This window comes from Pseudorca crassidens, chromosome 12 (assembly GCF_039906515.1).
Source record: "Pseudorca crassidens isolate mPseCra1 chromosome 12, mPseCra1.hap1, whole genome shotgun sequence".
NCBI classification, from domain to species: Eukaryota; Metazoa; Chordata; class Mammalia; order Artiodactyla; family Delphinidae; genus Pseudorca; species Pseudorca crassidens.
In genome coordinates, this window is record NC_090307.1 from 20,325,795 (window position 1) to 20,342,827 (window position 17,033).

A 17,033-nucleotide genomic window follows, 5' to 3' on the forward strand; every position below is an offset into this window, starting at 1 on the left:
ACGCACCTTTCCGAGCTCTTTTTGCTGTGTTTATATTTGTTAATTTTAGTAAGATGACCAATTACTTACTAGGTACTATTGTGTGATGAACAGTGTGCTAGACGCCGTGGGTAAAACTAAGTAGTAAACTGATACTTGCTCTCTATGGGTTATCTTCAAGTGTTTATAAAACCTCCTCATGTAGTGTCCATAACCATTTGAGATTGTTTTTATTGTCCCATTCCATAGGGTAGGAAGCTGAAACGGGCTATGTTACTTGTCTAAGTTTATAAAGCTAGTAAATGACAAAGAATGGATTTGAACCTAGGTCCGTCTGACTCTGAAGGCCAGTCCCGTTCACTCAGCTACTCAGAAGTTCAGTCTTCCTACTGTCCAGTTGACTCTCAAGTTGAGGTCATGAGTATACATAGGAGGTCAATTTCTTTTAATCAGTGAATTCTTTTAAAACACTACACAGTGCTTTTCAAATTAAATATAATGGTGGATGAAAATGTGTGTTTGATCTAGATGCTTTTCCTTGTGTTCATGAGAAATAGGTATTCGCATAAGTAACCTAAAAAAGTACTCTTACAGAAAAAAACTCAAAAGTTTTCCATTCTATAAGCTTCATAAATCACTCCATCTCTCCTGTTTTATGAAACATCCGTTGGAGCTAACACTCCGTTGTTAATGTGACTTATCTGAAGGAGTTTTCTTGGAGTACGGGTTTCTGTCTTTAATTTTTATCCACCAAATAAAAAATGTGTTGTTCAGTGTCATTGATATTTGCGATTAATTCTAAGAAAGTAATTTGTAGAGAATATATTTTATACCAATTCTTTGGTTTTTATCATGTGAGCTACCCCACATATATTTTTTTTAATATTTATTTATTTGGGGGACTTCCCTGGTGGCACAGTGGTTAGGAATCCATCCTCCAGTGCAGGAGACACGGGTTTGAGGCCTGGTCTGGGAAGATCCTACATGCTGTGCGCCACAACTACTGAGCCTGTGCTCTAGAGCTTGTGAGCCACAAGTACTGAAGCCCGTGAGCCACAACTACTGAGCCTGCGTGCCTAGAGCCCATGCTCCTCAACAAGAGAAGCCACTGCAATGAGAAGCCTGTGTACCACATTGAAGAGTAGCCCCCCGCTCGCTGCAACTAGAGAAATCCCATGTGCAGCAACAAAGACCCAACGCAGCCAAAAATAAATAAATAGATAAATAAAAATTTTTATATATATATATATATATATATATTTATATTTATTTATTTATTTGGATGCACTGGGTCTTAGTTGTGGCAGGTGGGCTCCTTAGTTGCGGCTCATCAGCTCCTTAGTTGTGGCATGAGAACTCTTAGTTGTGGCATGCATGTGGAATCTAGTTCCCTGACCAGGGATCGAACCCAGGCCCCCTGCATTGGGAGCGCAGAGTCTTAACCACTGCACCACCAGGGATGTCCCTTGATATCATCTTGAAACCCTGTGCCAGCTTTAGCCAAAATACATTACACGGCCAGGCCTCTTAATTCTACATGAGGAGGAGGCAGGCGTCGGCACCAGTCACCTACAGTGGGCAATTTACACAGCATTACTTAGTTGGTAAATGGATTAAGAGCAACTTGACAATTTTCTTAGCAGCTACTGATCTTTCATCTGCCTTTGATTTCATGACTACAAGGGTCTCAGGCCTGTTACTATTAGCACAGAGCCATGCATGTGAGTGTTCTTCCAGAGCTTTTACTGTTAAGACCAGGACTGTTTAATCACACTGACCTGAGTTTTAATTCCAGCTGCACCGCTGACTAGTTGTGCACCTTTGGTGAGTTACTGTAGGTGGGACCAATGATGTCTTCTTCAAAATGCTGTAGGAAAGACCGAATTACTGTATGTAAAGTCCTGAGCACAGTGCCAGGCTGAAGGAAAGGGCTCAGTGGGTAAGTGGGAGTTGTCATCCTCCTCCTCTTATTCCACCAAGAGGATATGCCTGGGCACAAACAGAACTTTGGGCAAGCCCTTTTTCTGTTTACACCTAAATAATTTGGTATACTCTTAAATATACTTCGACACACGTCCTCCTGCAGTGAAAAATAGAAAGGCAAATATCTTCCTCCTGTTCTCTGTGAGGAGAGGATAGCATGATGTGTTTTTTATCTTCTGGTAGAATCAGGAATAACTCGGGGGTCTCGGTGATCAGTGTACACAGCCCTGTGTGTGTCCTGCCATTCTCTCAGCACAGATCAGACCAGCCTTTTTCAGACTGAGATCCCCGGCCTGCATCAGAATCACCTAAGACACTGGTTAAAAAAATAAAATAAAAGCCAGCTCTCTAACCCCAGACCTACTGAACAGAATCTCTGGGGCTGAGGTCTTAGAACATGCATATAAAATAAGCCACCCTGGTTATTCTTGTGTATAAAAACCATTTAGAAATACTGGCCCATACTCTCTGTCTCACTCCCCTGCCTTTGCTTAAGCTATTTCCTTGGCTTGGAGTAGTCTTTCCTCTCCTATAGAATTCTTATACATTTTTCGAATGCTAACTCTTCCTAAAAGTCCTTCCAGATTCTCCCAAATTGGAAGTTAATTTTGTATCTTCATTATTGCAATTATTACAGTCTACCTCATAGAGTTTTGCTAGTTTTTCACCAAACAGTAAGCAGCCAGACGGCAGTGATTGCCTGATTGCCAGTTATCCTAATAACTATCCCTGGTGCCCAGCAAAGTGCTTTGTGTATAATGGGCACTAAAAGAGTATCTGTAATTTGGATGGATTCTCTACTGCTTTTTTCCAATAAAACCTTCTGTTCTGACTTCCTCCAAAGAGCACAGATCCCTTCAGAGTACGTATTATTAAGCTCAGGGTGATGGAGGACAGTCCTAATAAACATGATCAGCCTTACATCCCAGCACATCAGAATTGGGATGTGTGTTTGTGTATGATATGAGCAATTGTTTGACACCCCCATTTCTTCCTCACCCTCATCTTTGGGTATCATTTGTAAGGCATGTTGAAAGAGTCTGCCAAAGTCCTAGTTATAACACATCATCATGCTTGTCCTCTGGGACTCTAAGATAAAGTACTTGCAGCCGTGCTTCCACTGATGTCATAGAGGTGTTTCCTACATTCATGTGAGGAGCAAAGGTGTAGAGATGGACTCCACTTTCTAGTAAGATGGTTTCTCCAAAGCTGCACTGCCCCTGTCAGTGATATTTTAGGCACTCTTTTTCGTTTGGGACAACTTTTAATCACGTCCTGTGCTTCTCTATCAACTGGCTTGTTGGATAGGGCATTGCCCAGATCGTTGGCAATATAAAGTGATGCACACACGGGAGCTATCCAGTTCTCTTATATACTGGAGGGTGACAAAGAAAACATGATATCAGAGGAGGGTCTGATTAGTGGCGATTAGAAAGGGATGTAATAACTGAGAGGGATAGCGCATTAGGGAGTTTCTCCAAATATTAGATCCTTAAAAGTCTTACATTGGTTATTTGACCTCACACAAGGCAGCAAGGTTAAGCCATGAAAACTATTGGATTTGGCAGGTGAAATCAGATTTTCATTGGGTAGATTAGGATTTATGAAAGCAATAGTGTTCATGAAAGTATGGTGGAGAAGACAGCTGTCCTAGTGGGGGACTCCTTACAAATTTAGGGAGATTCATCTTTTCGACATTTCCGTCTTTAGATTTCTACTGGAAATTCAATAAAAAGAACTGTAGATTACCACAGTTAATCACCTAGTAAACACATGGAATACATAAATGAGTAGATCAGAAATTTTAATTTCAGGCAGAGGAAGACCTCTCCGTTTCGCTGCACCCCTCCAAAGCATTCAGGGCTATAAAGTGACCAGAGATAACGAGAAAAGGCCACTGAACTTGGTGAGAAGAGCTGACTAAGTTTTAACAGTAAATTTAATGGAAATTCATGGAATAGGGGGTGGGGTAACAAAGTTGAACTGGGCCTGGGAGAATGGAGATAGTGCATGTTGATCATTCCTTGAGCAATTGGCTTGGGAAAAAAAATGGTAATTGTATCAGCGGGATAAAGTTTATGTTTATAAAAAAAAAAAACAGAGAGTACAATTCCAGCACCCCAAGGAATTCCCTTGTGCTAACCCCTTGCAGTGAAACCCTCCCTCCACCCCTAATCCCTGGCAGCCATCCCTATAGTTTTTTCTTTTTTAGGATGTCATATAAATTCAATCATACAATATGTAAAAGACTGGACTACTTCACTTAGCATAATGCCTGCTCAGTATAAATTTTAAACATATTTTAAAGTACAAAGAATCCCCCCTCTTCAAAACAAAACAAGCAGGAACCTGAGAAGATGGGTGTAGAGAAAGTGAGTTAGGGACATATTGAAATATAAACAGACATCTAGCTCATGAAGATAGTTCCAGTCCTCATGGAACCTAGGCAAGCTTGTTAGCTTTGAACGCATGGTGGACAGGATGGAGAGGAGGGCAGTGGTACCCCTGACCAGTTAAATATTTTCTTTTCTCAAACTAGCCTCCTTTCCTGCTCTGAACTTTCCCACTACCTCCCCACTTCTCAGGGTGGGTAGGGGCAGGGAGAAATACACACATACACACTTACACATTCATAAATACATGATTCTCCATTTTCATGGCATAAGCATTTCATTTATAAAGAGCTCATCAACCTTTCAGTTTCAACTTCGCATTTAGTTGAGGGCTATCAGATGACGCGTAGTGGTACCAGGATTTGTAATCTAGAGCTGTACACTTGTTTCTCAATCCAAGATTTATTCTGCAAAATTTTTCTTTCTAAATTTTTTTTCCTTCAAATAAATAGGAATTTAAACATTAAAAATTATAGAGGGTAAACAATTTAACTTTTGCTATCTAGAATTGGAATTTTTAGGTGTAATTTGTTAGTAATCATCTCTGTACAAGGTTTTCAAACTTGGTTTTTGGCAGTGTTATTTTTACAAATTATATATATATATAATTTTATTATAAAAGCACTTACTAATCTCATATTCACTGACTCCCTCTGTATGCTTTTTCATTAGGAATTAACTGCACTTTCGTTTTTCTTGTTTTTTTCCTGTAGTTGTGATATTCAAAGCATAGATGATTGTTATTTCCCCAAAGAGGAAAAGCAGGCAGACTGTCTTGAGACATTTATCACATTCATTAATTATTACCTTCACCTAACTATTTTTCTCATGACGGTTGATATATTCATGTCCTCATATGTGTTGACCATATATTCTGCTGCTGATGTAATTTGTGTGGAGATACAAGGAGCTGTTAACCATATACCAGAGGTCTTCAAAGGACAGTGAAGCAGGTTACTCTTGGTGCTAGCATTGTGGTTATTATATAATCTAACATATTATTGTTCTGCCATAAATAGAAGTATTTTACTGTATCTTTTCATTTGTCTGGAAGGCGATTGATACTTTTCATATATCCTGAAGTTAGAATATAAGCCTGAAGAGCCCTCAGAGTGGTCAAAATTTGTTAAAAGTAAATGTAATGAACCTTATTCCTACTCTGTGACAGGTGTTTACATATATTGCTTTATTTAATCTCCACAGTAATCTTATGTGATAGTTATTGCTGCCACATTTTACAGAAGAGGAAATTGAAACTCTGGAGGTTATAGAACTTGTCCAGGGTCATACATCTATAGCTGGGCTCTCAACTTGGGTTTGTGTGTCCCTCAAGATCCTGATTCTGAGTCCATTTACTCCCACATTCAGTCATTCACACAAATATTTTTTCAGTATTTACCACATGACAGGCCCTGGGTATCCAGGGTTAAAGACAGGTATATCGAATCCTGAGGAATTCCTTTATCTGTTTTTTGGGCTGTAGTAAATATGAAGCAGACTAGAAAAGAGATGAGGCTTAAGGACAAAGACACTGTCTATCTTATCTACTGTTGCATCCACAGGACAAGCACAGCACATAGTAGGAGCTCAATAAATAAATGTCGAATGGATGAATGATATTAGTGAGAAGTAATAGCCAACTAGGAGAGAGAAGTAAGTGTAGGAAGGGTATAAAATCAAACAGAACTGTCCTGGACCATTTAGTGTTTGAATAAGCAATTGCGTACCTCACTAGCCCCAGAGGGTGTGAAGAGACTTCAGTGTGCTCACTGGTGCCAGAAGGATGACCTGGGGCCCCGAGTGGCTAAGGCAACCCAGGCTTTGTGCAACAGGAAGAGAGTCACTCATGAACATTACATCCTGTTTAAAAAGCAAGGAAGTATGTAAGACATTTTAGGCAAGTTTCCATTAAAAAATGGCCTTTTCCCCTTAAAGTATGCTAAAGGGCTAAACTTCAGTGTCTTGGAAAAATCACGTAGATGGAGGAGTTATTTCCCAAACAATATTGGATTAAGAGGTATTACATAATATAGTTTTTTTCTTTCCTGGTAAATTATAACATTAAATTTTCATGCCAAATGAATCTTTAAAAAATTCAAGTTATACTCTTTGGAAGATACCTGATAAAGGACTATATATAGTACATAGCACATAAATATCTATTGTATGTAACAAGTGAATAGGTTGCATAGAATAACAAAAGTTTTTGAGTAATATAACTTGAAAGAATTATGATGTGTTGAAGTCATGTTTGGAATATCATTTAGCTTTTTGTAAGGAAAAAGTGGGGAAATTAGGAAACTACTGAAATGATTTCAATTTCATTATTCAACAGCATCGATGCGCTACTTTCTTGTCCCAAGAATGTATCTATTAACAGTGATGTTTTGCCTTACAGCTTTTCTGGGAGAAGAGGCTACAAGGACTTAGTGCATCAGATGTAACTGAACAAATTATAAAAACCATGGAACTACCTAAAGGTCTTCAAGGTATTATCCAAGTTCAGTTGAGAAGTACCTACTATGTGCCAGGCTCTGTGTTAGATGCAGTGGAGTCAGACATGATTGAGACAAGTCTTTGCTTTGGGGACTGTATGCCTTGCTGGATGAGGTACCTCTTGGGTTTTAGTAAACCCAGAGGAAATGTACCTGAAAAGCTTGTATGTTGCAGGGATGCGTCAGGGCAGTGTCTTACTTAAGATTTTTTTCTGCATGTACATTTTGGCTTTAGGTTAGTTAGGTTCATCATGTAAATTAACGCATGTTCTGCTTTTAGAACCAAATGCAGCTGAATGATAGGATGTCCCAAGCTTCCTGCTCAAAGCAGCATCTGGCCCCAGCACATGCTCTTTCTGTCCTCCTCTTATCAAAAGAGCAGCCAACAGCTCTCCTTCTGCCTCTCCCTCCACAAACTGCTGCTGCAAGTAGCAGTGGGAGCAGATGCCCGTTGGTCCAGTGACAGGAGTGAGTGGGATCTGGGGTGGAGAGCTCAGCTGCTGGTGTGCTTGTCATATCATATGTTAATTCCAACTTCTAGAGAAGCATTATTTTTCAAGTATTAGAACTTTGGCTTCTAAAACTTGATACATTGTGGATTGCTCAAAAATCCTCATAATTCATGGTTAGAATATTGTCTCATCCCTCTATGCTCTTGGAAATTATTGCTTTAACTGGTTTAACAAGTTTAGGACTTTAAGCAATGCACTTAAATGTAGCCATGGTTCCAGTCTCCTACATGTAGTCAAGGTGTGCAGTTTTTAATTCTGTTAATTTGGATATTTTGTTAGGTATTTGAAAAAGCTGTTAAAGGTGCAGGTACAGCATACTTGCATTGGCTTTTCCTTTGAAATCCCTGCACAAGAAAGATAAGTTTTGAGATATGGCTAGAAATGAATGTTAAACAGCTACAGGGGAAACTATTCCAGGATCCTAGGGACACATTAATAGGGATACTGGAGTGTAATATGACCTTAGAAGGGACTTAGATATTAAAATAATTGAACTTGCTTGTGGAAATGTAGCCAACTTTTAAAAAGTTTAATACTTTGGAAAATGTATTTTTAAGTTATGTTAAAGTTTTATTATAATACTCAGGTCTTTTGTTATTGTTTCTTTAATGTTAATTCTTTGGTGTATAATAAGTAAATAGATACACCATTACCCTTTGCTGCTTTGGCTTGTGTCAGTTTTAAATAGCTGATCCCAAATGAATAGAAAGATATCAGTTGTTTTAGGTTACCTAAGGTTTGCTCAGCACATCTAGAAATTTCCTTTAACTCATATATGTTTCTAATTGCAGGAGTTGGTCCAGGTAGTAATGATGAGACCCTTTTATCTGCTGTTGCCAGTGCTTTGCACACAAGCTCTGCACCGATCACAGGGCAAGTCTCCGCTGCTGTGGAAAAGAACCCCGCTGTTTGGCTTAACACGTCTCAACCCCTCTGCAAGGCTTTCATTGTCACAGATGAAGACATTAGGTAAGGCAGCTTAACATGGCTTCAAAAGCTTGTCTTTTACACTTGTTACATTTTATACTGCCTGTTAGGTTCCGTGGCACATCTAGTAAGTGATGAATCAATCAGAAGGAGCTTTTGTGAAACTAATGAAAGGTGATAGAGAACATTTAAAACAAATACATGCTTGAAAAAGGTAGCAGTGCTGTGTATAAGGCATATCATCACGATGATGTCCAAAGGACAGATCAGTTGTACTCTGTCCACATCATTTTTGCAGTGTCTTGTGAAATCTGGGGTTCTGCCTTTCTGTTCTAAGAACCCCTTCATTCAGTTATGCCCTTTGTGATTGCTGACTGCATGGGTTTGTCTGCAGTAGCAGTTCATTGCCGTGCTACTTTAAGTTCAGTTGTGTTTTCAAAATTCAGTTTACTCATCTTGATTATATTTACCTCACTTAAGGTCAATTTAGAGATTTATTTATCTCTACTTAAACCTGTTTCAAGTAAAAATTTAAGGTGACTCCAAAGACACACACACACACACACACACACACACACACAGTGAAGCCAGATAAGAAGCAAATGAGAAGAAAGACAAAGCAAATGAGGAGCGGACACAAGGTGCATCTTTTAACATCTTTTACTCTTTCTGAGGCTGGGCCACAAATTAGGTTTTTAGCAGCAAATTTGGAAAGGAAGACATATAGCTCAGATTGATAATGCCCAAGGAGTATAAGCAAACCATTGCTCAAGAGAAACAAAACTATTCCAGATATTTAAGACCACAAAGAAATTCTTATATGGGATTTATGAACTTCGGTATTATTACTCTAGAATGATTGTGTAGTATACTGTATTTTCTTTAAATATAGGGCAGTGTGTACACTTCACTATTTCTATCCTCTGAATATAAACCAGAAAGCTTTACTGGAGCATTATTCCTAGACCAAACCGGCAGAAGGCACTTTTGAATTAAACAATATGTATTATATTTGTATTTTTTTTGTAAATCCATGAAAGTTGGCATGAGAATGTTTTTAAATGCCTGAGTCTAGCTAGGTTTATAATTGGAAAAGCCTTTCCTGGGTTTTAAAGTGGTTCCTTTTGCAAAGATGTAGAATGGTTCAAAGTTGCATTCAGATGCCTTTATTACATAGAATTTACGATCAGTGTTATTTTTTAAGAAAAACAAAATGTAAAATCAAGGAAGGGAATCAACTTGCTCTTTGGACAATTCTTACCTTGGAGGAAGGAAATTACTCAGGAGACAAGTTCCTATCTGTCTTGGAATGAGTGCCCAGTTAATCAGCAGGGATTCCTCCAGGTCATTATGGGGGTTGAACTGAGGTTCTCTGAGTGATGTCTTGGGAATGCTGACGGCTTCAACACCAGATCTTTTGACAGTGGAGGAAGCTGTCTCAAAGCCAAATCTGGATGCTTTCCTTTTAGGGTAAACTTGTCTAGCAAATTGTCCATTTGATTTCATTGTCATAACAGAAATTATTAAGCAAACATTTCTTGTTGAATTAGTACAGGTTCAAAATACATGACTACAAATGGAATTGTTACCCTTTCTCCAATTGGGTAGCCAATAATCTGTCTGTATTAAACCTTCAACTAAGAATCTCAACGTTAAGCATATATATTTTCATCAGTCTTGATACTGTTTTCGCCCACGGGTGTATTTGTTTTCTAATACTGAGTAACAAGTTCTCACAAACCTCACAGCTTAAAACAATACCTATTTATAGCTCTCAGTTCAGTCGGTCAGAAGTCTGGGACAGGCAAGACTGGATTCCCTTCCCGGGGTCTTACAAAGCTGAAATCCAAGCGTCGGTAGAACTGCAGGCCTTCTGGAGCTTGGGCTCCTCCTAAGTTTGTTGCAGAATTCATTTCTTTGTAGTTGTAAGAATGAGGCCCCTGTTCTCTTGTTGGCTGTGGGATGAGGCCGTTCACAGCAGTTAAAGGCTGCCAGCATTTCCTTGCCCCATGGCTCCCTTAATATCCCCTCTCCTGCTTCTTTCTGGAAGGGCCCAGCCCCTTTTAAAGCCTCTTCTTATTAGATCAGGCCCTCTATGATAATCCCTTTTGATTAACTCAAGGTCAGTTATTAGTAACCTAATCATAGAATGATAGCTCAGTCATATTCGTAAGTTCTGCCTGCCCTTAGGGGAGAGAATTGTACTAGGAATGTAAGCAGGGGCAGGTGGGGACATCTTGGGGACTGTGTTAGAATTCTGCCTACCACATCAGCAGATGCTTTAATTTCAGTTTTCATAAATGAGGGGAGCAGTGCTCAAGACAAAAGAGAAACAGTGGCCAGTGTCAAGAGTTTCAGATATACTTCTCGAGCCCAAAGCACCATTCCTTCCATTTTCTTTGTCTTCCTGATGGGGTGACTTTAGGGCAGTTGTGTAGACTCTTATACTCTGTTACTAGGCATGAGAGACTGCCATGAGACTGATAAGCCGTTTATCATAAAGCTGGAGTCACTGAGCCAGTGGCAGGGCTAACTGTATAAGAACTAAACATTGTGTTCTTTATGACTGTGCTCCACTGTATGAAAATCGGTTGAACTTCAGTTTCTGTTAATATGATCGAGGCTACAGAGCTCGATTAATTCAGTGACAGATCCCCTCCTTTTGAAAATTCATTTAAAATGTATAAGTCCAAACCTTTTATCTCTTTGTGCTATTTTTAGAGTTTAGTAAAGATGAGGTCTAAAGTTTCTGTGTTTACACAGTATATGTTAATCTTACTACCTTGGACATGGTCTCATGAGATAGAGAGATGTGGGGACTAGACTACAGTAAACACGACTTTACAACTGGTTGAGTGCCCAAGGGGTGAATACTCAGGGCATCTTAGTGGAGTCTTCTGGAACATTGCTCCTTCTGCTTTCCCAGGTTTGGGGCATTGTTACAATTTGTCTTCCTCCACTGTTGATGGAGAAAATCACTTCTTTCAGTAGAGCCATCAGTGTTCCCTGTTGCGTCTCTTATTTGTCCCAGGGCTGCTCCGTCTCCCATTCTGTATCCATCCTAACCACCTTTCCTTTGGTCTCAGGAGGCGACTCGTCCTGTTTTCTAATCAAGGCTCATCCTCCCAGCTGGGCCTTTGCCTCTGTCTCTTTCTTGCTTTGTTCTAAGTCTTTTACTTAGCCAGTCTTGTCCCTTCCCTTGTGTCTTCAACCATTGCCTCTCCACTGGGTTCTGGAGGCGAATTTCTATTTACCATCTTCATTTGCTAGAACTGTTTCAGGAATCCCTCTCTTGCCCTGTCAAGGAGCTAGTCTCCGTTTTTTCCTGCTTTTTTAAGATGAATTGTATACCAGTAGCCTTTCTTCCTGTGCTTTGCTTTTCACCTAATGGTTCTGAACTTTTTTATGACTCGGTGTTATTAACTCTCACTTTTGAGGTTCCTTTAGAGTCCCCAAGACACAGGGAAACTTGTGGCATATTCTTAACCTACTCAGCTCATCTCAGTTCCAGAGTCTTTTCATTCCCTGTCCCTGGTGTACAGGATCACGTGGTCTTGGTTCCTTCCTGATGGCCTGCTCCCAGCAGGAAGGGGAACCCAGGGAGAACTCCAGCTACCTTTCCCCTGACACAGCAGAGAGTGGCAGCGAGATCCCAGCTCATCATGCCTCCACCTCCTCTGTCTTTCTCAGTGCTTCACTGAGCAAATCTCTTCTCTTTCTTTATTTTCTGTATTCCTTCCCTGCTTTTAAATTATTTCTAATTATCCTTTATAGGAATAACCCTGAATCTTCACATATTTGAAGTTTGTGAAGTTGTAGAAAAGGTCACTGAAATAAATCTACTCCTGCCAGAATTCTCTGTGAGACGAGGGCTATCTGCCTGTCTGAATGTCCCTCTTTTTGACAGAGTTCATTCCCCATGTGACTTGGTTTTGTGAGGGTATAAGCAACTTTTGCAAAGTCTAAAGAGAAGGAAATGTATGTTTCTCAGGAATTTTCATGACTTTGAAGTAAAGATAAACCATTTCGGCAGCTTCATTGTTCCAGTACTGGCCAAATTATTAGTATCTTTTTACTCTGTTTTTAAAAAGGAAACAGGAAGAGCGAGTACAACAAGTGCGTAAGAAATTGGAAGAAGCACTGATGGCAGACATCTTGTCACGAGCTGCTGATACGGAAGAGATGGGCATTGAAATGGACAGTGGAGATGAAGCCTAAGATTAGCATCAGGTAAAGCAACACCGGAGAGACGTGGAACTTAAGGTCTTTTATTTCCTCGCTTTTGCCCTTGTCGCCTGATTCAGCAGTGCCCACAAAGCCTTCTCGTCTGCAAATCCTGTGCATGTGCTGTTGTTTGGCCCCTCTATATTGAAGGACCATATAAGCGTGGCATCCTTTTGTTCTCATTATGTGAAGATGTTCACACCCCTGCAGCCACTTGCAAGGGATCTGGTCTCCAAGGTGTCACTAGAGAAAAGCAGGAGGAGGAGGAAAGGACTCTGCCAGGGAGGGAGAAGCAGCTGCAGGAGATGAAGGCGCCATCACCTCTACCACAGTAGCTCTCTGGGGTCTGTTGTCCCCTCTGTAAAATTATGGTCACAAAGTTGGCCAAAATCCCTCCTTTTTTCCCTCCGTTTCTGTTCTCTCTAGCACAGACTTGGTGCAGGGAGAATGAGAAGGACATTTTAAAGTAGGATAAATAATTTACCTTAAAAAGTACAAATTATGAACCGGTCCTGAACTCACGTAGGAGTCTCACAGTCTCTGTTCCATCGGGTACATATTCTCTTCAGATGATTACACTCCCGTCTCCAAGGGTTTATATGGCATCTTGCTTCCCAACTTCTATCCTGCTTCGTTTTGGGGGCCATGTCTTTCTGCCACCCCCAAGCCAATTATTTATTTGCATCCTCTGAAGGCAAAACTGAGCGGTGGGTGGTGGCGTTGGGAGGGAAGGAGAAAGGGATGGGCCGAGAAGCAGAGCGAGCGGAGCGAGTGGGAGTCTCACCCCGTGGCGCCCTTCGAGCCCGTCTCTGCCCCTCACACCTCGTCCTCATAGTCGGTCCTGCATTCAGTGCTGGGTCCTGGGGACACCCCCGCGCTCACAGAGCTTACCATACAGTTGTATGAAACAGATGCTCACATAGCTGTATGATCACCAACTGTGATCAGTGTGATAAAGGGAAAATGAAGGTGCTGGGAGAGCCGCTGGCGGGGGAGCTAATGCGATGTGAGGGCCAAAAGGAATTTGGGGATGTGGCATTTACGGTGAGCCTGAAAGGTGGGTAGGAGTGAGCAGGAGAAGTTAGGGGGAAACGGTTCTCATCCAAAGAAATAGCAGGGACAACTCAGTTCCTTTAAGGAGCAAAGGAAAGGTCACTGTGGTTGGCATGTAGGAATTCTGGGGAGGGTTAGAAAGTGTGGAGACGCATCAAATCCTGGTGAGCCTTGTGGATTCTTGTTAAGGATTCTGAGCTTCGTCATTGAAACCACTGGGAACCCCCTGAAGGCTGCGTAAAGCGATTAGATGTGCGTATTTATAAGGTCCCTACGGCTGCTGCGTGAAAAAGGATGTCCTTTCTAAGGAAAGCTTAGAAGCAGGGAGACCAGTTAGGAGGCTGCCGTGGTCCCGCAAGAGGTGATGGTGGCTTCACGAGGGTCTTGGCAGCGGACGTGGAGAAAAAGAGGAAAAGGCCAATTTGAGGTGTATCTGGAGGTAGAATCGACTTGACTGGGTGACTGTTAGTGAGGGTGAGAGAGTGGGACGAATGACTCTAGGTGTTCAACCGGAGCCACTGGATGGATGGGGAGGGGTCCTGTTCAGAGGGTCATACTGAGGGTGTTGCATGCAGGGGGGATGAATTCATTGTTAACACAGTCTTTCCTTCCCCTCAGTGCCTTGTCTTAATTCAGGGAGTGGCCCATGCCACAGTGACACAGATCAGGTAATAATCACAGTGTCTTCCATTTACATAGTCAGGGACAGCAGCAACATTTCAGTCACACAGTTTCCTGACCACGCAGAACCTTTTACATCGAGTTCAGTGCTATTTTAAGTGGTTTTGTTTTGTTTTCCATATTGAGGACAGGAAGATGCCGTGTTGACACTGCATCTTGTTTTCCACTCCGATCAGGATGTGTTTTATGGACTTTGATGAGCATATTTAATGTGTGTAAAGTCTCTCAGAGGCAAGTCTGCAGCGTGTTTCTTTTCTCCAGAGACTTCAGTGCAGTGTGGGAATCTGGACCATTGCGCCTGCACCACATCAGAACCGACTCTGGGAAAGCCCTCTTCTTCTCCAGAGCTTTTTGTTGTTTTTCAGACTTTTTTCCTGAAAACAATTTAGAATAATCAAGGGTCATGTAGTTGAGGTTTTACGGGACCCTCACTCACTTTGCAGATTACTTTGCAGGTTGACGTCAGGGCAGCACCCTAATCTATGTAAGCGAGCCTGTGGTTAATGCACGAATAAACTAATTAAAGTTGAGGGATTAAAGTTTTAAGAGTAGCCATCACTTTGGCATGGTGCTAGGGGGAGATCTGCATTACGTGTATCATATTCTAAACTTGAGAATGGTATTATTAGACCAGGCTATTAGACTTGTAGGTTATGGAAGATTTAGATGTACTTCTTAATTATCAAAATTAAATTTACCTAAATCACTAATTTAGCCCCCCACGTACACCTAAAGTGTTTAATAAACCAGAGCACTGCCACATGACTTAATTAGGTGTTCATAATAACCTGTGGAATAGGTAGGACTTAGCTTGACTAAAGTGGGACATGGTCAAGTTCACATGGCTGCCAAGAGATGGAACCTGTAACATGCGGTTCTATTTAGGTCTGTTCACCGCATTATGACATGAATGCTCTTTCTGACGGTCCTTATTAGCAAAATGGACCTTAATTTGTATGTATATATATATTTGGCAGGCGCAGAGTTTAGGACGCTGTCAGCGGAGGTGTAACTCCAAGTTTCGTGCAGTCACAAGGAGAGATTTCAGCTCTGCTTCCTTAGTCACACAGCCCCTGGGGCTCAGTTGTGGTTTCAGCCCACCTCTGCGTGTGTTCCTCCCGCCAGAATCTGCTCCAGAGATTGCCGGAACACAGGGAGGACGGAGCTGAGGCTGTTATTGGTCGGGGCGAGCAGGCGTGCGTGCGTGCGTGTGCGTGCGTGTGCCCGTGTGTGTGTGTGTGTGTGTACACACACACTGTCAATAGCAGGTTGAGGTTTGCTGTGTCACTTAAGATTTTACACTCAAGAGGAGTGCCCAGCTTATCAAACATTTTAGGAGTGACTGCAAGAAGAAGAAAACTATAAGAACAAAAGTGTTAAAACGTTTAACTATAGATGAGCTAGAGTATCACATACATAAGCAGTTGAATTGGCAGTTGCACGGTACCATTTCACCCAAGTTAAGCAGTAATAAAACTTCAGTACATTTCTATCATCTGTAAATTCTGAGAAGTAAAATAAATTATTGTGAAATAAAATAAATCATTGTTGGAAATTTTCCTAAAAAGGTATGTTTGGATTGGCTGCGTCTGTTATGTTTTCTTCATTTGTATGCCCTGTGATTTCTCTTTTTATGCTGATTTAATTAATGATAGAAAATATTTTCATAAGCATACAAAGGGATACATACGATTTATTTGAAAATGAAGTGAGTATTAAGGATTATTTTCAAAATAAAACACTTGTGACAATGAAGGGAAATGTTGAGCACTTTTTATGTACAAAGTGCTGTAACTAAATGCTATCAGGCTCTAAAAATCCTGTTCTAAGTGAAATTTGGCCTCTAACTGCTTTTCCAAGTTTTGCTGACCTTACCTGAGAAATCACTGAATTACTTAAGTCTGTTTGTTTTTTCTTACAGGTAACTTTCGACCGACTTTCCCCAAGAGAAAATTCCTAGAATTGAACAAAAACGTTTCCACTGGGTTTCGCCTGTAAGAAAACAATGCACCCAAGCACATAGAGCTTTTTAATAGCACTAACCAATGCCTTTTTAGATGTATTTTTGATGTATATATCTATTATTCAAAAATGATGTTTATTTTGAGTCCCAGGACTTAAAATTAGCCTTTTGTAATATCTGTCAAGCAGGACCCTGAAGATGAAGCTGAGCTTTTCATGCCAGGTGCAATCTACTGGAAATGTAGCACTTAACGTGAAATATTCGTCTCCCCCGCAATTTTAATATGAACGGATCAGGAGTTACCAAATAAATTTCCCAATGAAAGCTTATCGTGACTTCACTGTATATAAACAGATTTTTATACTTTATTGAAAGAGGACACCTGTACATTCTTCCATCATCACTGTAAAGACAAATAAATGATTCTATTCACAGACTGATTGGAATTCTTTCTGTTAAGGAGCAACAATACATAGCCCCTCCTTAGGATTCCTGGTTCACATTCAACTGTGATCCCTGGGACTTAGGTTTGAAATGGAGGTAGTAGCAAATAGTTCATACATTTGCAGTGTGCCTCTGGATATCATGACAATTGCGCTGCTTTCAGCAGAATTGTAAGTTGTTGTGTAGCATGGGTAATTTTTTTCCCCTTGCCTGTAACGAGTACTTTTGTTGGTTCTATAAAAATAAGGCATTTTCTTCCCATGGGCATGAGTTAGGTACACAGGTGCGCTTCAGATGTTACTGGAAGTCCATGTCTGTTTTTCTAGAACATTTTACATTTTCCAGTGTCTACTGGCTTACAGAGTTAACAGGTGCAGGT

General features: G+C 40.8%; 1 protein-coding gene across 1 annotated transcript in view; it reads left to right on the top strand.

Moving 5' to 3' along the window:
• The window catches only part of MBD2 (methyl-CpG binding domain protein 2), a 76,587-nt gene extending 59,943 nt beyond the window's left edge, over positions 1-16,644 (top strand). The window contains exons 4-7 of the mRNA XM_067699054.1: positions 6,754-6,844; positions 8,154-8,331; positions 12,381-12,519; positions 16,169-16,644. Of these exons, the coding sequence (XP_067555155.1) occupies positions 6,754-6,844; positions 8,154-8,331; positions 12,381-12,507 (396 nt within the window). The 3' untranslated portion in view covers positions 12,508-12,519; positions 16,169-16,644. The remainder of the gene's footprint in view (positions 1-6,753; positions 6,845-8,153; positions 8,332-12,380; positions 12,520-16,168) is intronic.
• The last annotated feature ends 389 nt before the right edge of the window (positions 16,645-17,033 follow it).